Source organism: Crotalus tigris, unplaced genomic scaffold (genome assembly GCF_016545835.1).
Source record: "Crotalus tigris isolate CLP2741 ecotype Arizona unplaced genomic scaffold, ASM1654583v1 scf7180000018053.2689490, whole genome shotgun sequence".
In the NCBI taxonomy this organism is placed as follows: Eukaryota; Metazoa; Chordata; class Lepidosauria; order Squamata; family Viperidae; genus Crotalus; species Crotalus tigris.
In genome coordinates this window covers 2,065,584-2,091,196 of record NW_024096796.1, presented here as the reverse complement: position 1 = coordinate 2,091,196, position 25,613 = coordinate 2,065,584, and the positions used below count along the sequence as shown (strand labels likewise).

Genomic DNA, 25,613 nt, shown 5'->3' with positions numbered 1-25,613 from the left:
AACAGCAGTATTTCTCAGACTTGGTAATTTTAAGATGTATGAACTTCTACTGCCAGAATTCCCCCAGGGATGCTGGCTGGGAATTCTGAGAATTTTAAGTCCAAAGATTTTAAAATTGCTTAGTTTGAGAAACCCTGTGCAAATGGTTCCACGGATATCTCCCCATGTAGACCTGTCCTTTATTATTGCAACATATTGCACAATGATTTATTTAAATAATAACGACATGTGTGTCACCTTCCTTCTTTTGCTTTTGGAAACTACAATTCCCATCTACAGTTATGAGCATGTGCAGATGTATTAAGTGACGCAAACGATCACAGGATCCATCTGACAAGAGAGTCCTGGGCGTTGGGAGGCGGTGCTGTGGAAGCTTTTCCATTTCTCAGCAACAAGGAAGAAGGGAAGCCGGAATTCTAGGAGTTGTTCGCTGTTTCCAAAGTGTAAGAGGTCAATGAAGTCGCTTTTGCCTCCTTTTCTTGTTGAAGTGAATAACCGCTTCTATGGTTTCTAGCAAGCCGAGGAAAAGAATGGTTCCAGGGTTAACTTTTTAGGGCTCGAAGTTTAGCTGCGCTGGAGGTCGTGTTTTTCTCGATAGCCGAACGACGGGCGGTGGTGCGCTTTGTGTGGGTCTTTACTAGCGGAGGGTAGGACAGAAAGAAAGCCGTACTACCGTGGTGGGGTGGGAGGGCGGCTAGTTGCCCCATCGGCTACAACTCGTCTAGAGGCAGAGACAAATCCAACGAGGTTACGCCATCGCGTTTTGTAATCCTTCGGGCTGTAACGAGCTCATGGAGTCTGAATCGCTTATTTATATTTTTTCCCCGTCTTAATGTCAGAGAAGAAGTTGTGGAGTTTTAAATCAGGAAAGGGAAGATAGTTTAATGGCACTTCAGCGTAGCCTTTTTAGGAAGAGAGGAATTGCAGGTTTTAAAACCAACTTTCACCGGTATAGAATTTCAGACTAAGGTGAAGTAATTTCTGAATTGCCGCAGAAGGTAATTCAAGACTGTAGTGATGAGCTGATCTATTTCTTAAGAACTGCGTAAATATAAATATTGGGCTGTAATAGAAAAAATGCTTACCTGTTTAAGTTTTTGCTTGATGTTACTGTCATGTCCAAGGTTTAAAAAATCCTGCTGCAAGACAAAAGAAAACAGCTGGGAGTCTTTGTACTTTGCCATAAAGAAAAAGTACAGCACAATCAGATGTAAGGTTCTCTTTTATAAATCTGATGAAACAAAAATTGGGAAATTATTACTGACATCTACAGAAATAAATGTGATCTTATTTTCCAGATACATTGATTATGATTCCCATTATCACTAGTCAACATATTAGGATGGTTTTATAGTTATATTGTATGATGTCTTCGATTAGACAGTACAGTAAATATATTTTGATTGATTGATAATGGTTGGTGATAATTATATTTGTGATCCTAAAACATCTGGAAGAAGCAAGCCTGAAATAAAGTAATTGTGAAATAAATCATTTAGCATTCAAGGGGCTGACAGAAAGTTAGCATCTTTTCTCTCGAGTAAAGTGATTTATTTTGAATAGTGCAGTTTCCATCTCAAATGGATACAAATGTATTATTGTCTCAACTTTGATGGGTCCATAGAGTAATTTAGAAATATCCATTGTTGGGATGAATTATATATTCAATTTACCTAGATACAATTTTTAATCCACTAGGATCAAACCAGTAATGTCTTATCAGTTTTTATGAGCTAAAGTTTAATGGAGTGGTCAATATATTGGTGTCTCTAGCTGAAAGAAATTCCAGGAATATTTATGGTTCTAAATCTTGTTTTAAAGAGCTTATGCCAGTAATATGGAACATGATTGAATTGTAGAGCAAATCTTTTACAGAGATTATATCAGAGATATGCGATTTCTTTGAAAGGGGTATTTAAAATGCACACTACTTTTGTTTCCCAACACAATAATCATGTAGACACAATTGGGAACAGCTTCCAAAGCAGCTGTGAGAGTCTGGGGGAAAAACCCTATTCCAGACATGTCAAACACAAGGCCCGGGGGCCAGATGTGGCCCGTGAAGCCATTCTGGAAACAGTGAGGGAACAGCCCCCTCTGCCTTGGCCCTGGCCCAGGCCAACCGGGAGCCAATGTACAATTTTGTAGTGGCCATCTATGCTGAAACACATTCAGTCTTAACTCCATAAGGCCATCTGGAAACAGTGAGGAACCAACCCCTGTTGCATCGGCCTGCCCCCTGGGTGCACGCTGGGGAGGTGTCACCCTTTGTGAGGAATGAAGAAATGCACCATTGCCTGGAAGTGGCCAGCAAATGGCCCTCGCCTACTTCACATATCCGGGGGAGGGGTTTCATCAGGCAGTGGGGTGCTCTCCTCACAGCGCTAAGAGGCTAAGCTGGGCGGCATGAATCCAAAAAGAAGCACAATGCTGTCCAGTCCCCAGCCTGCCCGGTTTCAGCAGGTAGCAAGGTGCAAAGCTGACGAGCTTTGCACCTCCCAGCTCAACCTCTCGGCGCTGTGAGGAGAGCACCCTGCTGCCTGCCAAAACCATGCAGGCTGGGGGCTGGGTGGCATCACGCTTCTTTTTGGTTTTCCGCTGCCCGGTTCAGCCTCTTGGCTCTGTGAGGAAAGCGCCCCGCTGCCTGCCAAAACCAGGCAGGCTGAGGGCTGGGCGGCCTCTTGGCGCTCTGAGGAGAGCGCCCTGCTGCCTGCTGAGACCGGGCAGGCTGGGGGCTGGGTGGCATTGTGCAGGTAACGTTGACTCATGGCAGCCCCTCCTCCAGAGCCCACTAAGCCCGATATGTGAAGTAGGTGAGGACCATGTGCTGGCCACTTCTAGGCGATGGTGCATTTCTTCATTCCTTACGAAGGGTGACATCTCCCCAGCTGCGTTTCTTGCCTGTTTTTCTCCCTCCCTCATCTCAAATATTTTCCCACCACTCTGTACTTAGGAAGGAAGGAAAGAAGGAAAAAAGGAGAGGGAGGATCTGAGGGAAGTCCTGCTTTAGTCCTGCCCTGCTGCTCTTTTACCATCCCTTGCCCCCTCCTCCTGGCCTATCTTGGGGGGTCTCCCATCCTATTGCTAAGGAAGCTTTGGATACAAAGCCGGGTCTCCTCCCATGGAGAGGGAATGGGCCTCCCTCTGACTTTGCCCTTGTACCCATCATGAGAAACCTGTTTTTATTCTCCCTTCCAACCAACTCCCACTTTGGCATTAACCATAGCATTAAGCCTAATGTAATTGTTATATTTATTGCCCAGTATAGGTGGTTGTTTACAACCAGTTCGGTGTAGTGGTTAAGACCCCAAGTAGAAAATAGGAGACTGGGCTCTAGTTCCTTCTTAGGCACAAAGTAAACTGGGGGACATTGGGCCAATGACTCCCCCTCAAATCTAGGAAGCAGGCAATGGCAAATCACTTTTGAAAAACATTGCCAATAAAACTGTAGGCACTAACCCAAGCAATTGCCAGGAATTAAAAACCGACTTGAAGGCACACATACACGCTTGTGCGCACGCGCGCGTGCACACACACACACACACACACACACACACACAATCATGGACATAGCAGCAGTGGGTCTTAGAGTAGAGTCCATGGTTTGAAGACCTTGTTTTTTCTCAGCTGAGTGCAAAATTAGGCATATTTATTAGTTTCCAAATTGACTTCAGTTTCTAAATTGATTTCAGAAACTTGAAAATAGATTGAATCTCTAAAGTACACATGGATTAAATCAACTTGCATATATAGGTAATTAACTAATATATTTCTCAATTTTAATTTACAATTTTTAAAAATTCATTGTCTTAGAATTATAACATTAAGTAACATCTAGGCTAGTTTGGTCTGCCATGTTCAGACGGTACTTGGCAAGTCAGTTATGGTGCAAATTCTGTAGCTATTCTGATTAAATAATTAAAAGGAAATAATGGAAGGAAAGGCAGATGTACATACATTCAGCATTGTTGTTAAATCTTGCTTATGATTTTCCTGAGTCTGGAATGTTAAAATTTTTAACTGCTTATTCTTCAGAAACAGAAAACTCCTTCACATGGTATGATATTTTGGATTCGTAAATGAAATAGTCTCCTAATAAAAAATAGTCCTGAAAATTATGGACAAGAGCCAGTTTGGTCTAGTGCAGGGGTAGGCAACCTTGGCTCTTTTAGCTGGCTCAGGAATTCTGGGAGTTGAAGTCCACGAGTCATAAAAGAGCCAAGGTTGCTTACCCTTGGTCTAGTGGTTAAAGCACCAGGCCAGAAACCAGGAGACACTGATCTCTAGTCCTGCATTGGTCAAAAAAGCTGGCTGGTAGAGTTTGGTCCAGTCACTTTCTCTCAGCTCAACCCACCTCACAGTGTGGTGGTGGTTGTTGTAGGGAAATAGGAGGAAGAAATATTAGTTACATTGCCGCCTTGAGTTATTTATAAAAATAATAAAGGTGGGATAAAAATAAGTAATAAATGGCCACAATAATTTCAATTATTCTTTTAACCTATCACCATCAAGACAGAAGAATGCATTTTATATCAAATTTCATGAATTTGGCATCCTTTAGATATGTTAATAACTTCCAGAGTTGGGATCCTCTTTGACAATCATTACATTGATCCATTTTGTTAATGTCATTACTGCTATGTTTTGCTTTATCTCAGAGGTCTATCATATTCTTTTTGCTCTAGAGATTGGTGATGGCATTGGTAAAAAGTGGATGGTTGCTCCGACAAAGTAAGTAATGGATTTTATTTTCCACTCTTTGCTTTGGGGCCAAATAGCTTGATATTAAGAAATGATTGGATCACTTCATATTGTGTGTTTTAAAAAGTCTGCAACTATAGCAGACAGCATTCTCTATGCCAGGGCTTTTCAACCTTTTTACCGATTATACCACTTTTAGGATATGGCAATATTCGAGTACCACCTAGCAAGGTGTCAAAAACTTGATGACGAAAAAAAAAACCTGTTCAAAGTTGCAATTGCACTGAAATTACTTATGACCATTTTTCACACTTATGACCATTGCAGCATGCCCAGGGTCATGTGATTTATATTTGGATGCTTGGCAACTGATTCATATTTATAATGGTCACAGTGTTCCAGGGTCATGTGATCCCGTTCTGCAACCTTTTGACAAGCAAAGTCAATGGCAGGGCTGCTGGTGGCCAAGTGCTAAGGCGGGACTTCCTTTCCTCCCTCCCTTCCCTGCCTCCCTTTTTCTCATTCCGAGCTTCTGAAGGAAGAATTTGAACCCCCCCCCCCATATTTTCCCTCTTCCATATATTGATCAAACAAAGAAAGGCCTCCAGAGACAGAAAAGACAAGCTGCTGAATGAACTAGCTTAAAAAGGCACATTCCCCTTTAAGAATTAGCTACTGGCTAGAAAGGAAAGTAAGGAGCGCAGCCGGCACTTAAGAAAAAAATATGTAAGTACTGGCTGCCGGCTAAGGCAACCTCCCCAAATGGCTCCATTCATAAGTAAAGGAATGCTACAGGTAAAATCCATTCAGGAGAAAAATACTTCAAAATCCCTTACAGCAAAACTTACAGCAAACAACAGCAGAACAATAGAAGCTAACAGGAGACATCAGCCATCAGCCAAATAGAAATTGCCAAACACTCCTTAAGAACACAAAGCCCTCATTGCACAAATCCCAGAACTTCAAAGTAACAAAAGCACATAAGAATCTTTCCACTCTCCATCTCCTTCCCTCTTCTGTGCCTCACCTCCAGCCATTGCTGCCTTTTTTCATTCCTCTGGGAGGGTGACCCCTCCCCCACTGCATTTCTTGCCTGTTTGCTGTTGCCAGCACAGGTGACTGCCACAGCAGTTGTAGATCGGCTCATGGCCAGCTTGCTTGATCTCCTCTCCCCTCCCCCTCCTTCTCCTTCTTCCCCTTTGGTGCAGCTGACTCTGCCTCCTTCCAAGGCTGCTGCTTTTTCTCTCTCTCCCTCTCCTGCCCAAACTGCCCCCTTTTATAGGCTCTCCTGTCTCCCGCCCCCTTCCTCCTTTCTCAAGGGGGAGGGTGAGCCAGAAGTGAGCCTGGGGCCTTTGCAGCTCCAGGGGATTCTCTCACTGCAAGTCCTTGCCTGTGCTGGCTCTTTCCCTCTCCCACTACACTTGGCTAGGCAGAGCTGCGTAGCACCTGCCACTCATTAATGTACCACAAGTGGTACGCGTACCATTGGTTGAAAAGCCCTGCTCTATGCAAGGACTTTTTTCCTTTTTTTATCCCTCTTCTTCCAATCAGTAAGAAGTGTTTTCTTCCCACAGGGCAAATTACAATGGCCATGGTAGTGGGGAAGAACTCTCGTATTGGGGAGAAAGGGATTAAACAGCTGTTCCTAGCAGATACCTCCAGATATACAGAGCTACAACTCCTATGTAAATGAAGACTCAATCATCTAAGCTTTTGGCCTCAATGATTGAGTCTTCATTTACACTTGCAATACATTTTGAGGAGAAACCCCTGCAAGAGTTAGTACATTCCAACGACTCTCTGTCTAACTTAAATTTTTCATTTTGACTGAAGTTACTTGGATGAGTAACAAAATGTCTCAGTTTAATAAACTTTGGTCCAATTGCCATGATTTAACCTTTTAAGATATAACTCCTTTGATTTCTCTTTGGGAGATGGAATTCTGGAGTTGTGGACAACATAGTAGGAGAATATGATGTTGGGAATAGTGGATTAGATATATCCTCCCAAAGTAGTGATGCTTGGTTTAAAAAAGCGCTTCAAAAAGTGCTGCTTGGTAATGGTCTTGGTGGCTGCATGGACTAAGGCAGAAAATGTCAGGTAAGCCAATAAAACATCTTAGTTTATTACCTGATCTATAATTTACCTGATCTTAATTCTTACCTGATCTATAATTTGGTTCTTCCATCTTTGAGAAAAGCATGTGAATAGGCTTTTGTTTGCATTATCATATTTTAATGATTGCCATTATTAAAATGAAAATATTCTGCAGCATTTGAGCTACACAGTAATTGTAGAGATGTCTGTCTCCTTCACTGGTTAAAGGAGAAAACTTAATTGCTGGCTTTGATGAATGGTTTGTCAGAATGAGTCAGCTAGCTCTTAGGAAGAGTCAGGAAATATTTCCTGGCATCCAAGCTGTGTCTTAAAAATATAAGAGTAACTTAGCAGACTCAGAGTTTGCAGCATTTGATTCCTACATCTCTGATTGGATGATTATGGGGAGGTCACTTGCTTATGTGTCACAGTAGTTGATATTCAGAGGAATCCCCAACCTTCCTGTGATCCTGAAGATAATTTAAGGTGTAGGTTTATTGTTCAATATCCAGGGATAGCCTCATCTTCCATGAGCATTTTTAACCTTTCAAAGATTACAAAGTTAATGGCTGGTGGCCATTCCTATATCCTGTGGTAATGCATTCTAGTACTTTTTTCAAAGGGAAAGTGTTTGAATTTTTCTTAAAGCATTGTAGAATGTTCAAACCTATTAGTGATTTTAGTTACTTCAATGTAACAAATAATAGAATAATTGAATAATAGAGTTGGAAGAGAACCTGGAGGTCTTTTAGTCCAGCTCCTTGCTTAAACAGAAGATCCTATACCACTTCAGACAAATAGTTGGCCAGTCTCTTGTTAAAAACTCCAGTGGTGGAGCACTCACAACTTCTGGAGACAAGCCGTTTCATTGATAAATTGTTCTCATGGTTAGAAAATTTCTCCTTAGTTCTAGATTGGATTTCCATCTGTTACTTCTTGTCCTGCCCTGAGGGCTTTGGGGAATATGTTGACCCCCCCCCTCTTCTTTATGACAACCCCTTAAGTATTGGAAGACTGCTGTCATATCACTCCTAGTCCTTCTCTTTGTTAAAGTAAACATACCCAGTTCCTCAGACTTGAGACCCAAGTTTTTTACTAACTTATTTATTTAATTTATTGGCTGGGTGGCTTAAAAGGATAAAACGATTCAAAACCTATATGCAATACGAATAAGTTACAAGTCAGGTATGCATATTGCCCGCTTGTCTTCACCTTCCATGACTATTCTATATGTATTTCTTTAGGTACTATATTACGACGCTGGAAGAAAAATTGGTTTGATTTGTGGTCTGATGGCCATTTATTATTTTATGACAATCAACATCGACATGATCTAGAAGATAGAATTCACATGAAAATTGACTGTATCAATATCAGAGGGGGAAATGAATGCCGAGGTGAGTATGTGCTTTTTATATGACTTTCCATTTCCCTTCACATGCCTGTGTGTACTCCCCCCCCCAATATCTAAGAGAACTTAGTGTCACCTGTAATAACAGTGTTAGTGGTGTAGGTCTAAAACTAATTAAATGCAGAGAAATTGTTTTAAATGGGGATTAGTGATGGCTGGTTTTTTTTTTGTGTGTGTGTGTGTGTATGTGTATGTGAGCACACGGAATAATAGTCTTCATTGATTCAGTGGGAGTTACTCCTTATGTAGGCTAAAATTTTAGTGTTATAATAATTGGTTTGCCCGCAGTGATGACAATTCCCTTAATTTTTTTAAGGATAGAATTTGTATACCTGTCTTTGATTAATTGGTTTTTATTTCACAAGAGAAGACAGGATGCTGGACGTTTCAGCTTATATATTTTGTAACTAAAGGAATATATTTGATGACCATTAAAGCAATTGTTTTGCCCCACTTGGCAACAGTTTCATATTATATAATGTGGATGATGACTGCCCAACTCTTCTTTACTGCCTTCTGCTTAAAAGAGTTGAAAGACTGCATCGTGTGTTTACTTAGAAAATAAAAAAAATTAAGGAATATTTGAAACAGTGCTCCATAAGAGATAGAACAGATTTGTTTTCTGCTGTTGCAGGGGATAGGACTAGAACTGATGAGTGGAAATTGCATGCTAATTTCAGATACATCTGAGGAAGTAACACACTCCAATTCAAACTTTGTTAGATCCTGGAGAAATGTTGAGGATTCTGCAGTTAAAGTAGACACATTTGCAAGGTGCCTAGGCTGGGAAGATAACTCCTGCCTTGTGATTCTGGAAATTATTTTGAGTCAAATGGTTGTCCATATTGCATCTCAAGTTCAAATGTCTTATTTTACTTATGATTTTTAAATACCAATTTCTGTTTTTGTATTATGTAGTATTTTGTATGGGTATTATGAGTTTGCATTTTGGATTCCGTCAGGGGAGATATTTCTTTTTTATTAGGGAACCAAAATTTGGGGGGAATCTCGGCTTGGAATCTCAGCTCCTTTTGCTGAGATTCCTCCTACCCCCTGCAAGCAGCTCTTCAAGAGGGAAAGGACTACCTGCCAAATGAAACAGAATGCCTCTGGAGTGCTACACAAGTGGAAGGTAGATCCCAAAGATCTGAGCTATGTTCCTGCAACACTTTGGAGGAGGACTCTTTATGTATGGAGGGGAACTGAACTTGACAGGCAGCTCATTCACTTTGCTTAAATGATCTGGGAGATTGCTTAACGATTGCAACTGAGAATGATGGATTTGTGATCATTTAGCAAAGCAGTCACGTGGGAGTTTTGCTTAACAACTGTTTCCATTTGTGCAGTGGTGGGATTCAAATACCTGAACAACTGGTTCTCTGCGTGGACATCACTTCCGGAAGTCCATTCTGAGACGGAGAGGCCTCCCAGGCCCAGAGCAGCCCACCGGAAGTGCATGGACACCACTTCCAGAAGTCTGTTCTGAGCCTCGGAGGCCTGGGGAAGGCGTCCCAGGCTCAGAACGAATTTCCAAAAATGGCGTCCACGCACTTCCGGCGGTCCATTCTGGGCCTTGTGAAAAAGGGCTAGGGCATCAACAAAAGTCAACAAAAAATTACGTACCGGTTTTACTGAACCGGTGCAAACTGGCTGAATACCATCAATGCATTTGTGGTTGTAAATCAAGGACTACCTGTATAAAGCAAAGAACATGTACATATTTCTTATATTTGTCAGGCATGGCTTTTGCTTTGACTGGTGAAAGATATATAGCATGAAAAAACAAGTATTTTTCCCATTTTAATTGTTAGGTGCCAGGAAAATCAGGAGATCGGGAAAGTTCAATGGCAAAGGGAAATTTAAGAATCAGAAAGAATTCAAAGTAGGCTGCACTTAAATCTCTTGTGGGCGTGAAGGGACTCATGACTGATGATGTGTTTGACCCCTCCATTTGGTTCAGCCTGGTCATCTCCTACATTAATTCTTGGTTTGCTTATAAAAGCTTGATTGGTGTATGAAAAGTATATATTATTGAGACAATAATTTATTGATTGAATATTGTCAGGTCATCTCCTACAAATATATTTTAAAATAGTTTTAATCTTTATTAAAATTGGAAATGGCAGTTACTGAATTGCCAACACTGCAGCATCTTTTCTCTTTTTTTTATTTAGAAGAATTAGGCAGACAAAAAGTTAGCCCTGAAAATGAGTGGCAAAAACCCCCACAACCCATTTAGAAACCCCCCAAAGTAAAGAAAATTCTGTATGAACAGATTTTGTTTTCCACAGTATCAGATATAGAAATTGCTAATTTTCAGAAAGAAAATTAAGAAAGCTGGATGTTTGGATTTTTGAACATTTTGGTTTTTATCTTGAACTATTAACTTTTTATCACAAGGTGTAAAATCATCTCTATTTTGGATAGGTTTTCAGCCTCCAGAGGGCAAAGCTAAAGACTGCTTGCTGCAGATAATTTGCCGTGATGGGAAGGTGCTCAATCTCTGTGCAGAAAGTACCGATGATTGCTTGTGAGTTTTGAATGATTTGCCTCTTCTGCTTTGATTCAAATATAGGCGCTTAGTTACTTTCATAATGGAAGTAGCTCATATTTGCATAATTCATATATATATGAATTAGGTACATATATGAATTAGGTAAAACCGTAACAGTTTTGCCAATTGCAAAATGCCACTCTCTTTTTGTTTGCTCTTTTTTATAACCCCCAAATTCTTTATTTTTTATTTTCCTGTATCTGTATGTGCATCTTACCAGCAGCTAAGTATAGTTGTACATAATTTTTAAAATGTATTGCTGTACTTCATGAAGATATAAATGTTAATCCTACTTTCCATGACCTGTTGACTTTCTCTGATGACTTTTGAAATTCAGGAAATGAATCGTGCTAGATTATCCTGAGTATTCAATTGCTTTGTTAGCAATTTTATTTGCTTTCTTCTTTCAAGATTAGCATATAGTAGCACATAACTGCTAAAATAAACTTAAGTTTCTCTCTGTCCATTGAAATATCACCAACATTATGTTGTGATCCTCTAAATCCTCAAGATGAATATAAAATCATATGTTGCAAATGTTTTCTTATATAAACTGTTGGTCACCAGAGTGATGGAGTCATTAGGAAAGGATTAACTTTTTTTGGGGGGGGGGGTGAAAAGGCAGGCTAATAAAGAATCCTTCCCCTCCTGTCCAACACATTTTATATATTCTCAAAGGTGACAGTGGAAATACCAAGTTCATCCATAGAAACCTTGATCTGAGCCCTAATGTCTTGTGATACCTAAGGAGCAGAGTGATAGTGGCAATGACAGGTGAACTGAAGTTGCTCTGAGGCATCACTATGAGTGGCATCTCTAACAAAGCACGTAGCAGTTGTCAGCTCAATTATGGCTTGGTTGTCTGTTTTTTAGGACTGCTCTTAGTCCTGAGGTCCCAATGCAGGAAAGATGTCTTAAGGGGAAGTTGTAGTTGGTGAGGGCTTTTGAGATAAGGGCCTATTTTCAGTGGACTGCTTCTAGTTCTCTGTCCCTTCAGGCATTACAGTTTGCTGAGAGCAATGGCACAACTTCTAATATTTATTGTATGTCTCCAAGAGTCAGTCTCTCCCCCCCCCCCCTCTCTCTCTCTCTCTCTCTCTCTCTCTCATATAAATACACATCCACACACACATATGAGATAATAGAAATTTGGTTCCATTCTATGGAACACTAATCTTTCAATATTTTTTCATATAGAATTCATAATGTTTTCTTCCTGCAGCCTTTCTACTTTCACTCTGCTTTCTTTCATTCCTTTCAAGATATTTTTTTCCCATGTTTCATTCTCGAGAATACCATATGTGGGCAGTTCCATGCTCAGAATTACTAATCATACTGGGTGACATTAGTTTTATTTTCCTAATATTTAACATTAACATAAATGGAAGATGTTTTCATGATAGTCTGAACCTCAGTGGGGAAAATAGGACTGTGTGTATTGTCACTAAGGGATGTGAATTTTTCATAATGATAATGAGGGATTGAACCCTTTAGAAATCAAAAGACACCATGCTGTCCAGTATCTATCCATACTTATTGGGTGCCAGAGAACATGCCTTGCTCATGAAGAATTTATCTAAGCAAATATTGAAATTTTGATTGTCCAGATAGTGAGTTAATTTTCAACGAGCCATTGTTAATTACTATTTAAAGAAAAACTGGTTCTTTACTCCACTGCTAGCTGTTAAACACATTACATTGCTTCATTCCACAAATTGTAGGGAGATCTCAAGGATATTGAGATGACTTAGGGGCAGTCTTTCCATAATTATCAAGCAAATAGCCAAGGTACAATTTTATTGCTTCTAAGCAGCTTTTTGGCAACATAGGCTGTCAGAATATGCTGTATGTTGCCATGTCTATCCTAGAGGATGGTACCATAGTACATTTTCATGTCAGCAGCATTGCTATGATGATCAAGAACTTATATGTGGGGTTTGATAGTCCTGCCAAAAAGAGAAATTAAACTTATATTTTAGACAGGATGTGTATCTGTTTTACTTTTTATATATTGTCCTTAGAGTAGTGGGAAATGGTTTATAAGTAATGTATTATATATAGCTGAAATGGATTCCTATGACTTAGAATAAATTCTTTTTGGACCTGTGTTCTCACATGAAGAATAGTTGACCATTGGTGATCTGAGATGACACTGGAGAAGTGGAAATGACAACGTAGCTAAGACCAATGGACCGGTGATGAGTTTGGGTCAAAGGAACTTCTCTGGCCAAGGAGAGCATGAGAGAACACCTATTTGTATTCCAGATAGCTACTCCTTATGAAGAAGCTGCTGGAAAATTGTTTACTTTTGGGTTTAAGATTTAAGGATACTGGGCTCATCCAAACTCACTTTTAAACACTTTTGGATTTATTATTTTAAAGTTAAAATAAGTCTTCCAAGCAACAATTTTGAAAAAATACCTGAAAATGAGAAACTAGAAGGGACTAAAGTTCCAGGCAGTAAAAAAAGGAGAGAGAGAGAGAGAGAGAGAGAGAGAGAGAGAGAGAGAGAGAGAGAGAGAAAAAGAGAGAAAGAAAGAGAAAGAGAGAAAGAGAAAGAGAGAGAAAGAAAGAAAGAAAAAGAGACAGAAAGAAAGAGAGAAAGAGTAAGAGAGAAAGAATGAGAGAGAAAGAAAGAGAGAAAGAAAGAAAGAGAAAGAGAGATAGAAAGAAAGAGAGAAAGAAAGAACAAGTGAGAGTAAGAAAGAGAGAGAGAGAAAGAGATAGAAAGAAAGAGAAAGAAAGAGGAAGAAAGGGAAAGAGAAAGAAAGGAAGAGGGAGAGAAAGAAAGAAAGAGAGAAAGATAGAAAGAAAGAAAGAACGAGAGATAAAAAGAGAGAAAGAAAGAACGAGAGAAAGACAGAGAAAGAAGGAAAAAGAAAGATAGTGATAGAAAGAAAGACAGAGAGATAGAAAGAGAGAGAGAGAAAGAGAGAGAGAAAGAAAGAAAAAGAAAGAGAAAGAGTAAGAGAAAGTGAGAGAAAGAAAGAGAAAGAGAAAGAAAGAGAAAGAAGGAGAAAGAGAAAGAGAGAGAGAAATAGAAAGAAAAAGAAAGAGAGAGAAAGAAGAAAGAAAGAGAAAGATAGAGAAAAAAGAGAAAGAAAGAAAGTGAAAGAAAGAGAGAAGAGAAAAAAAAAGAGAGAGAGGCAGGCCTATCTTTTATTTTTGAGTCAAAAGAGGAACAATGAAACTGTGAAACATACAAAATGATAAATTTGAGACATTTAAAATAATTTTTGAAAAGTTGGGAGAAATCTATATCTAAGTTGACAGCAATAATTATTGCACCTGTTAATACATTCTAAAGATGGGAAAGAAAATAACATGAAAGAATTTATAGACTGACAGAATGAAAAAGTGAAACAAATTCCAATTGATGTAGAAATTTTGGAAGATAAAGAAATTGTGGATTATAAAATAGAGATAACAGCCAGATTGGAAATGGAAAGATGATAAGTCAAGAGATGAAAAATGACTTGGGCAAGACTTACTGGATTTAGAGAAGAGGTTTTCTAACCCTTGAAGAGATCTCTGAGATGGGAGAAGGAAAATTTGATTGGAGATTCAATCCTACAACAGCAGGTTGATGAATTAAAGATCAAAATTGTCAGAAGCAAAAGAAAGGAATATAAAGTTGACTTGTTTGATCATAGTTAAAATAAATATTTCTATAAAATTGTGGAAACCCTTTATGGACTTTTTGCCAAAACCTGGACAGAAATAATGATGGGTTTGCAGGTGTATAGAGGAGGGGGTTATCAGAAGAAGTGAATTATGTATGCAATTTTATGTGGGTGGCGACATATTAAACATTCCTGCACTTACTGCAAGGAATTACTTCTTTAAATATTTTTAATATTTTTTCTTTTTCCATTCTTTTGTGCACTTTATATTTCATTTCTTTTTACTTTATTTTCATTTCTGATTTTGGTTTATCTTTTAATATTGTTAAACTCTTTAATAAAAAGGAATTTAAAAAAGAATAGTTAATTTCTATAAGATCTATCAACTGGTGATCAAAGAAAAATTTCAGAAAACATTAGAATTTTTATTATTAAACTGGTTCAGTTATAACTGGTAATTGCATACATATAGGTGAAACTCAAAAAATTAGAATATCATGCAAAAGTTCATTTATTTCATTAATGCAACTTAAAAGGTGAACCTAATATATGAGATAGACTCATTACATGCAAAGCAAGATAGTTCAAGCCGTGATGTGTCATAAGTGAGATGATTAAGGCTTATAGCTCATGAAAACCCCAAATCCACAATCTCAGAAAATTAGAATACTGTGAAAAGGTTCAATATTCTAGGCTCAAAGTGTCCCACTCTAATCAGCTAACACCTGCAAAGGGTTCCTGAGCCTTTAAATGGTCTCTCAGTCAGGTTCAGTAGGAATCACAATCATGGGAAAGACTGCTGACCTGACAGTTGTGCAGAAAACCATCATTGACACCCTCCATAAGGAGGGAAAGCCTCAAAAGGTAATTGCAAAAGAGGTTTTGGATGTTCCCAAAGTGCTGTATCAAAGCACATTAATAGAAAGTTATGTGGAAGGGAAAAGTGTGGAAGAAAAAGGTGCACAAGCAGCAGGGATGACCGCAGCCTGGAGAGGATTGTCAGGAAAAGGCCATTCAAAAGTGTTGGGGACTTTCACAAGGAGTGGACTGAGGCTGGAGTCAGTGCATCAAGAGCCACCACACACAGACGGATCCTGGTCATGGGCTTCAAATGACGTATTCCTCTTGTCAAGCCGCTCCTGGACAACAAACAACGTTAGAAACGTCTTACCTGGGCTAAAGAAAAACAGAACTGATCTGTTGCTCAGTGGTCCAAAGTCCTCTTTTCTGTTGAGAGCAACTTTTGCATTTCATTTGGGAACCAAGGACCCAGAGTCTGGAGGAAGAATGGAGAGGCACACACTGCCAAAAGCACCAAAATCTGGTTCAGTGACCATGGGATTACTGTGCTTGATTGGCTAGCAAACTCGCCTGACCTGAACCCCATAGAGAATCCATGGGGCATTGCCAAGAGAAAGATGAGAGACATAAGACCGAACAATGCAGAAGAGCTGAAGGCCGCTATTGAAGCATCCTGGTCTTCCATAACACCTCAGCAGTGCCACAGGCTGATAGCTTCCATGCCACGCCGCATTGAGGCAGTAATTGCTGCAAAAGGGGCCCAAACCAAGTACTGAGTACATATGCATACTTATACTTTTCAGAGGTCCGATATTGTTGTATGTACAATCCTTGTTTTATTGATTGCATGTAATATTCTAATTTTCTGAGATTGTGGATTTGGAGTTTTCATGAGCTGTAAGCCTTAATCATCTCACTTATGACACATCATAGCTTGAACTATCTTGCTTTGCATGTAATGAGTCTATCTCATATATTAGGTTTACCTTTTAAGTTGCATTACTGAAATAAATGAACTTTTGCACGATATTCTAATTTTTCGAGTTTCACCTGTAATTTGATCTTTGCTAGTGATTTGTTTCTTTTCATGCTTTACTTAGCTTATGTTTCTTGTAGGGCTTGGAAAATTGCTCTTCAGGATGCCAGAACAAATGAAGTGAGTATTTTTTTGTTGTTGTTATCTGTGGTGAGACATAACTATTTATTTGTTATGATTTTTATTCCATTTCAATAATATAATTCTAGGCTGCTTACAAGCTTTACTATTACTGATATTTTAATAATTAGTTAAAATGTAATAAATAGATGTTCCAGAAGAGGGTGCAGAGGATGTTTTTAGTGATATTTGGTGTACTCATTTTTCAATTGAACAGGTTTTGTAAATCCACAAAGAGAAAAGGAAAAAGAAAAAAAAAGCCAACTGCTTTAGGCTATAATCCAACCATGAAAAAAGCCAACTGCTTTAGGCTAATCCAAATGTTCCCATTATTTCAAAAATATAAAAAGCCCTCTATTTCCAAATAGTTTCTATTATAGTTATATCCAGGGTCAGAAGATATTGTAAAAAATCTTTTCTAGTATAAAATCACACACAATTCTTTTTATTTACAACGGGTTAGTCCAAGGTCAGCAACTTCTCCAATTCTTTTTGTATTGTTGTAGTATCTCCTCTCACCACTAGATGTCTGAATTAATTGTAATGGGTATGTCCAGGTTTAAAAAGATTTTTTAAAATGGTTTCTCACAAAAAATAAATAAAAAAAATTCCCACATCATAAAGGTTAGCAAAATTTTCTTTAAATCAGTCCCAGTTTCATTTTTGTATATTCTTTTATATTCCTTAATTTCATTCCCCCATTTAAAAATTTTCGCCGCTTTTAACTACCTTCCTCCCAAGTCTTCCTGGGGTCTTTGCTTTGGAAATTATCCATTCTGGGGATTTATATTTCTAAGTCCACAGGGAAGAGAAATAAAAAATAGTCTCACCCAGATCTTAGCACATTGTTAACAATCAGCTTTTCAGTGGCATGCTGTGGCATGGCACAGTTCTTTGCTTCTTTCCCAGTTATCTATGACTTGGGCTGCCTGTGCATTTACCTGCAGCCTTTTCTCCCGTCCTTTTGAAGAGGTTCCTCGGTTCGTTTGGGCTGACCACCATCGGCTACAAACTCCCAAGGCTTCCCTTCCTCTTTGTCACCTCGCCAGGGCAACCTTCCAACCTCAGACGGAGCAAAATCGTACTAGGAAACCAGAGCCCCGATTTCTTTCATCCATCTTCTCATGACACCCCAAGATGCTGCATTTTGTATTACTTCTAGCATCTTGGTCACCTCCAGTGGCAAACTACCTATAAAGTCTTTTGGTAATCTAGTCAAGTGATGAATAAGACTTGAGCTACTGACACCAGGACATCCTGGTATAGGTAGAGCATTAAATGGCCATGCTGGGTAGAAAGCTCTCATGGCTGTGGCTTCCATTGTTGTTAAAGCACAGTTGCTTTAACTGGGAGCCCAGTAATAGTATCCCCAAGTTGTGAATCCCCTCCTTTAGGAAAAGCACAACTCCATCAAGACCAACAGTATTGGATCACTTTGCTGTTTATTGATGAACGCTAACTCTTAATTAGCTCACTTTTCCATTTGGGACTGTTGAGAAAGAACGTGCAGAGCAGGTTAGCTGTATGATTAAGTATAAGTCTTTCAAAAGCAACACACTGGGCAATATCTGAGCAACGCTAGTTGACAATGTGCATTGTGTCTTTGAAGAAAATTGGCGAATTGCTAGGATTGATGCCACATTTGACATTGTTCATTATTGCATTTATTGAGTAGCCCAATCTGAGGGGCAGAAGTAGAACATAATAACACTGCTTACCACTTTTTATCATGTTTGTTACAGATTGTGATTAAAAGGGATTATTTAAATGCAAGAGCAGAATCTGCAATTCAAATCCCCTGTATATGTATAATAAAACATAAGCATTTGGGGATAAAAGAAAGAAGTGAACATTCCATATATGGCCAACTATTTACTTTCCCAAAGTTAAACTGTGGGGAATTTTTTTAAAGAAGTATTTCTCTTCCCTTCTTTTCCCTTCCTTTCCCTTGCTCATGAATCTAAAGTAAACCTTGGGTAAGGGACAGAGGAGGCAGAGTTAAATTCATGAATAAGTCTGTTCTATCAATTCAAGCAGCTTTGGTGACTGGTCTACTCAAGGTTTGTTGGATTACAGGTCCTGTCACTTTGCTGAATGAGGTGGTGGGACCTGTAATCCAATACACTTGAAAGGAGCACCAGGATTATGCAAGGAGACTTCAGTGTCAGTTGAATGTGAGGTTTGTAAAATAACAACTTGTTTTGTAAAAAGCCACAATCTGTTTGCATAAGTGAAAAGAGGGAAAGAAATATCCCCAGTGTTAGGTGCTCCTGGCTACTTTCCTTCGTGACCAGAGGCAAGCTCGCCTGACCAATAACCAGCCAAGACACAGTGAAGGCCTTTTGTTTCGTTTATTGCAATAAGCGGGGAGAGAAGCTATCAAAACTTGGTTCTCTCCAAAGTTTTAACCCAAAATATTTCCTTCTTTATACATCCCTTGTCCCGGCCGCCACATCCCTCCTCTTTCCCCATTGGCTGAGGTACTATGAGGTTACACTCTTTCCGACCGCCTCCTACATATTTCCTGCTACATACTAAATCATACATCACATGTACATTAAAATTAGAAGATAATTTATGCAAGGCGTGTCAGTTAATATTAATCAATTAATTGCGCATGCTCAGTTGCCTGAGTTCTGGCCCCCTTTTTTATGACTTCTTAGAAAAATAGGTTCTTTCCTGTTTTGCTAGTTATCTTCTATTACAGATGATTTCTTCTTCTTTTTCCCACTCTTAAGACCCAACTATTTTTGCCTAGGTATTTCCTTTACATCCTTTCTTTATGTTAACCTTTCCTCTTTCCCACCATAGCTTCTCTACTCAGTAAATTTCCACTGCAGCAAATTCAATTTTAAATTTCTCTTTCAATATTAAATTTTGAAGACCTTTCTTTTACTTCTATCATCAGGGAGAACAATATAGCAAGAGTCTTTTTTAAAAAAATAAATAGTGCGTTATGTAATACTTTAAAAACAAAGGATTCAGTCATTGCCTGCACAAAGCCAACAAAAATCGAATTGTTTTTGAATAACAAAACAATTTTTCAAAACCTGGTGGGGCTCCTGATTGGGATTCCTATTCTCATTCTTATGGTACTTATCTGAATGGCAGAGTGGGCTCTCAAAAATAGTTTCCTGTACAGTGCCATTCATTGTGGCATTTCTCACCTGCTGAAATAATTGAGTAATTAAAGGCACCCAGATTTTTGAAGTTCTTCTCTTTTTTGTAAGAAGTCTGTTGTGTGACTATAGGATTAATTTTACTGTCACAACTACTGCCAGCCTGATCTGTGTTACTTTACAGCAGCATCTCCTAATGTATTCCTCTGGAATTCTGTATGCACTGTTACATTTGTCATATTTCTGATATTAAATAGAAAGCAAAACTGGGAGGCTTAACTTGTATAGTATGCATAATATATATTAAATTATCCAGCTATTAGTTAGAAGCACTAGTTGAAAAAAACCCTGTCTTTGTCTTTTTCAACACACACCTTCTTTGTGTAAAAGATATTAGTTTCTTTGCCTTTCTTAGGTTTGACTTGCATAGTTGCAGTTGTCATTTAATAACATGGCCAACTTTTGCTGTATTTTTATGTTGATCTGCCCAGGCTTATGTTGCTTCTGAGATGATGTATGATGATAATGCGATTTCTTCAGCACCTCCTCCATACACAGCGTATGCAACACCATCACCTGAGGTACTTAAAACCAAATGTGTAAATAATTTAAAATGGTAGTAATTGACATGTTTATATCATCATGCATTAAACTTGCCGACAGGATCTCTGACTTGAAGCAGGACTGTTAGAACTATTTATTTCTTCATACAGGTGCTTTATGCCCCAATTCCTAATTAAAGCATAGCCTGTGACTTCCTAGTCCTGGGACCCACCCAGACACTTGTGGGCAGCAGTGGATATAACTCAGCCTTCCCTTCCCTATCCATTCAATTATTTTGATTGAAAGCCAATAAATGTGAAGTTAAGGTGTGCAAAGTATTTATCTCAAGTTTATCCTTTGTTTCTGAGGATTAATCTGGTCCTCCTTAAATCCTAAACGCACTCTTACTAAATTTAAATTGAATGGTCTTTGTGTGTACTAGCCAGTCATGGAAAAAAAAAAGGCATAGATAGCTAATGACAAAGAGAACATCCTAAAAAGGTAACGTGGTGCTGGGGAACAGCCTAATCTGTTTGACTTTCTGGTAAATAAGTGTTTTGTAATTGGCCATATTCACTCTCACCGTTTCTTTCACAAATGCTTCTAACATGACTATAATTTCCTTAGGTTTATGGTTACCCACAATACAATGGTGCATATCCAGGATCTCAGATCATCTACACTTCTAATGGACAGACATATGCTATACCTTACCAGTACCCAAACCAAGGTACTTGCTCTTTTTATTTTTCTCTTGAACTGATTCATAGTTTAGAGTCATTTTAATAAATAATAAAGCATTGTTTTATGCTACATTAGGGGAAAGCAATCCTTTTGCAATCCAAAGCTGTAAAACACCCTCCCCCTCATTGTTTCAAATTAGAGAAGGCTAAGCAAAATAGTTGGATTAGGTCTATTGAGAAGCTTAATACTCTTATTTTAGGGTTATTGGTTTTTTAATGAGTAATTTTGTAATTGAAATTTGAGCCATGTGATCTTGCAACACCAGGCAAGGAATCCTATATAGCCTAGAGGCTGTCTGCTTTTGCTATTTATTAAAAAATGGGGAGAAAGTGTGGTGGAATCTGGAGTGGAGAGAAGGGTGGAGTAAAGATATTGGCAAGCTTGGAATCGCTCCAGGAGAAAAAGCAGCTGAGGCCAGACCCTCCCTAAAATTCTTGAAGCTTTTATCTATTGTTCCCAAGAGAATGCAGTTAGTTTGGCGAGATTATTATAAATAGGCTAGCAACAATAAGGAAGCACCTCTGTTCAGCTCATGGTGTCGTTTCATATTCAAATGAGTCGTCCTTAATGGTGCTACATATACATGGAGGGAAGTAAGCAGTGGGTTAACACAAGGTTCTATCTTAGGCCAAGTGCTCCTCAGTATCTTCATAAATGAGGGAATAGAAGGGGAACTCATCAAATTTGCAGATGACACTAAGCTGGCAGGAATAGGCAACACCCAAGAAGATAAGCTCAGGATTCAAAAAGATCTTGACAGACTTGAACAATGGGCCCTATCCAACAACATGAAATTTAATGTGGAGAAAAGCAAGATTTTACACTTAGGCAGGAAAAACCAAAGGTACAAGTACAGATTAGGCAAAACCTGGCTCAAAAACAGTAACTATGAGAGGGACCTTGGAGTCCTAGTGGACAATCACTTAAACAAGAGCCAGCAGTGTGCAGCAGCAGCCAAAAAAAAGCTAATACACAATCCTTGGTTGTATACACAGAAGCGTAGAATCAAAATCACATGAAGTATTAGTATTGCTTTATAAAGCCTTAGTAAGACCACATTTGGAATACTGCATCCAGTTTTGGTCTCCACATTACAAAAAGGATATTGAGACTTTGAAAAAAAAAAGTGCAAAGAAGAGCAACTAAGATGATTAAAAGCCTGGAGACTAAAACAGATGACGAATGTTTTCAGGATTTAGGTTTGACTAGTCTAGAGAAAAGGACTACTGATAGAAGTTTTCCAGTATTTGAGAGGTTGCCACAAAGAGGAGGAGGTCAATTTATTTTCCAAAGCACCAGAGAGCAGGACAAGAAAAATGGATGGAAACTAATCAAGGAGAGAAGCAAGCTGAAATTAAGGAGAAATTTCCTAACAGTGAGGACAATTAACCAGTGGAATAGCTTGCTGTCAGAAAACTGTGAGTGCTTGATCACTGGACGTTTTTAATAAGAGGCTGGACAGTTACTTGTGTGAAATGGTATAGGATCTCCTGCTTGAGCAGGAGGCTGGACTAGAAGACCTCCAAGGTCCCTTCCAGCTCTATTCTGATTAACATGATTTCTTGCACCTGAAAGAATTTTATTTATCCTATTTTATATCTCGTGTTTACACTGAACCAGTAACTATTTTGGAAGCAGTTCTATACATACTTATGTGGAAGTAAATGCTACTGAATTTACTGATCATTTATGAGTAGATATTTAGATTACGCTACTGAGTCTGTCCTGTTTGCATCCACTCACAGCGAAATGTACTCTATTTAATAACTTAGTAATTTTAGGATTACGTTTTAGTTTTGTAGTTACAGAATTGATTCCATATGACAAACACATTCAAACAAGACCTTCTGCTCTTCCTAAGTATTTTGGAGGATTGGGAATGAGTTAAACGAGAGCAATATCTGAATACACATGCAGTCTTAACTCTTTTACTCGTGCTCCTTCATTTACCCCTTTTGTGCATATGTGAATATGTTGGAGAACATTATGTATGTTCTCTAATGCTCTTTGCTATTAAATTCAAGCTCTTCTAGTTGACATCACTACAAAACTTCTTTTATTATTTCCTAATAAGATATAGCCCAGAATGTGTTGGGTGTCCAATTTTATGGAGATCTAACATTCCTTGTGCTAGAACAATACAAAAATAAACAGAAAAAAAGAAATTATTTCAAGTTTAGTTCACTGATATCCCCTTTTGTTTTCTTCAGGTCCCTATGGCCCGCTTCCTGCAAACCATGTCATCATTCGAGAACGTTACCGAGATACTGATGGAGACCTGGCACTGGGCATGTTAGCTGGGGCAGCAACAGGAATGGCCCTGGGCTCATTGTTTTGGGTGTTCTAGATTTTCTTTGGAGTTTCAAGTTGAGGGATATTCTTATTATCTTCTGTGTATAATAATATATATATTGGTAAAGTAGTGTATAGGCGTTTCATAAGTTCTAACAATATTTTGGCTAATGATACACTGGAATTAGTTAATCACATTTTTAATCATCCAGAAAGTTCACGTTAGTTAAGAAAGGTCAAGTAAGTTTGAGCCTATGTAATGATAAACAAGTAGCAGTAATAACAAGTGAAGTATTACTAATGGTGGCTAAATAACCACCACTGACTTCATTTTACAGTGAAATATTAACAATTCTCGTAAAATTTCTTCAACTGCTGCCTCAGAAGGAAACTCAAATATCTTTTTAAACACTCCTCAGAGACGAAAGATAATGACTTAGTATACACTCTGTGGAGAAGCAGAAGGAGAGAGAGAGAGAAAGAGTTTCTGTGTGTGGATTCAGATGGTTCTTGTATTTCAACAGTTGGTAAATATTCACCCTAAAGGCAGATATAAATCCTCCTAGATCAATGGTTCTCAACCTTTCTAATGCCGTGACCCCATAATACAGTTCCCCATGTTGTGGTGACCCCCAACCACTTATACATCATCGGGTGCCAGGGGCGTGGCCAAAGAAAAGGGGGAAAAAGTGGCGGACAGCCTTGTTTGGCGACCCCCGTGAAATGGTCGTTCGACCCCAAATGGGGTCCCGACCCACAGGTTGAGAACCACTGTCCTAGATCATTAAGCCACAAACACTCCAACATTTTGCTTTGAAAAAATTCCAGTCTGTACTTGAAGGAGTTTGATGACCATGCAAATAATGCCAGTGTCATATAAGTTGCTATCTTATTTAGTTGGAAGATTAGCAAAAGCCTGGACATGATCCTCTGGATGTGCTATGCACTCTTAGTCAAGTGTAGATTGTTATTTAGAACTCTGGGAGTTGTCATTCCATCAGGGGGACGTTAAGAAGGGAATGGTGAGTACCTATTAACATCCTCAATTTGAGAATTTTAGCTGTGCCAGAATTAGTCAAGTATCAAAATGTTTCAACCTGCATGTGAAAATAATTTGGCTTTGGGTCTTGATAGATAGTAGGAGATGTTATAGTTCTACTGGGCATTTAATTTTTTTATATTCAAAGTAGAATAATTATAGAGAATGGAGGCTAACAAAAACTTATTCATTTCTTTTTATTGCAAATTATTTTTAACACTTATTTACTGTTCTGGGACATTGTAAAGAGGCTTGTCCTTTGGTGATTAAGCCTGCTGTGTTCCTGATGAGTTTCATTTTCTACTTTTAGCTAGCACACAGAATTAACTGTAAGAACCTGGTAGTTTTATAAATAGTGCATGCATGTCCTGTTGAAATCTTAAGATCTGCATACAATTCTTCCAATTGTCTTTTATTTTGTTCTTCGTTTTGTAAATTAAAACTTTCACAAAAGCAGACTTGGGTGATGCCAAGTACCATACAGCCAAGTGCTAATACAGTGTGTATGATATCCTGTTGAGATAGGATAATTAAATCAAAGCTGGGGATGGCACAAGAAATCTTATTACAGGTTTCCGTAAGCTTTGCATTAAGCATATGCTGTTACTTTTTGCCTTAGGTATATATGCAACAACAAAATTTAATACGAGATATGGGTGTCATCCATCATTGTTGAACTTGGAAGCTTTCTTTTAAAGAAATGAATAATCTCTCTGCTAAGATATTTTTATTGTTTTCATGAATAGATCCAGTCTAGGACATTTCAAGTGATCACACTGTAAATTGAAGATAATAAATGTTTCATAAATATGATACATATTTAAATAATTTATGTTATTTTGGAATATATAGGTTACATTGGAATTTCTTAAGATTTAAGAAATTGATTATATGGTGAAAATTAATACTAGCTTTTGCTCTTTTTATGTAACTTGTCAAGTGCACCTTTTATGTCTTTCATAGATTTATCCGAATCCCCTATTTCTATGTACCATATTTGTACTTTGAAAAAATAAATAAATTTAGTCTTTGAACTGCTGGCAAGTTTAAATTGTACATATCCCTGGTGTTTCGTGATAATTAAGTTAGGTACCAAAGATTATCACATGATGTTTCAAAACGATACAAGTAGTCTTTTATTGGAACATTTATACTCTTATTAAGCAGAATTCTTTGAAGTTAGAGAGAACTACTAGTTTGATCTAATGGTTAAGGCACAAAGCTAGAAATCAGGTAAATGTGACTTCTACTTTAAGCTGGCTTTAGCCCAGTCATTCTCAGCCCAAATCATCTCACAGAGGTGTTGTTTCAAGAAAAATGGGGAGAGAAAGGAATAATAGGTATGTTAACGGCTTAGAGTTATTTATAAAATAAATATACACAAAAATATATAAAACATTTTCTAACAGGATTTTAAAATGCAGTGGATCAATCAGATGAATTACTGTTGGATTTTAGTTAAATATAGAAGGAAGGAAAACAATCCTGTGTATCATCTATAGCAGCAATCCCCAAACTTTGCGGCTTGGCAGC

General features: G+C 38.3%; 1 protein-coding gene across 6 annotated transcripts; it reads left to right on the top strand.

Annotated features, from left to right (window-relative positions):
* The first annotated feature begins 262 nt into the window (after positions 1-262).
* PLEKHB2 (pleckstrin homology domain containing B2) lies at positions 263-25,131 on the top strand. 6 transcript variants are annotated; one of them, XM_039347175.1, is made up of 10 exons: positions 263-443; positions 1,125-1,210; positions 3,693-3,753; positions 4,686-4,731; positions 8,043-8,195; positions 10,637-10,739; positions 16,304-16,343; positions 19,954-20,043; positions 20,633-20,735; positions 22,960-25,131. In XM_039347175.1, the coding sequence occupies exons 4-10, from the start codon at positions 4,695-4,697 to the stop codon at positions 23,094-23,096; spliced, it is 663 nt and encodes a 220-aa protein (XP_039203109.1). In that variant the 5' UTR covers positions 263-443; positions 1,125-1,210; positions 3,693-3,753; positions 4,686-4,694; the 3' UTR covers positions 23,097-25,131. The 6 variants fall into 6 exon arrangements, with proteins under 6 accessions (XP_039203109.1, XP_039203106.1, XP_039203107.1 ...); XM_039347172.1 differs by lacking the exon at positions 1,125-1,210 and having other exon boundaries at positions 264-443; XM_039347173.1 differs by lacking the exon at positions 3,693-3,753 and having other exon boundaries at positions 264-443.
* Positions 25,132-25,613: the final 482 nt, after the last annotated feature.

Coding starts and splice junctions, on each gene's coding strand:
- PLEKHB2 (XM_039347175.1), top strand. CDS start 4,695: ATGGCATTGGTAAAAAGTGGATGGTTGCTCCGACAAA. Junction 8,196..10,636: donor AGGGGGAAATGAATGCCGAG/GTGAGTATGTGC, acceptor TATTTTGGATAG/GTTTTCAGCCTCCAGAGGGC. Junction 10,740..16,303: donor GAAAGTACCGATGATTGCTT/GTGAGTTTTGAA, acceptor TGTTTCTTGTAG/GGCTTGGAAAATTGCTCTTC.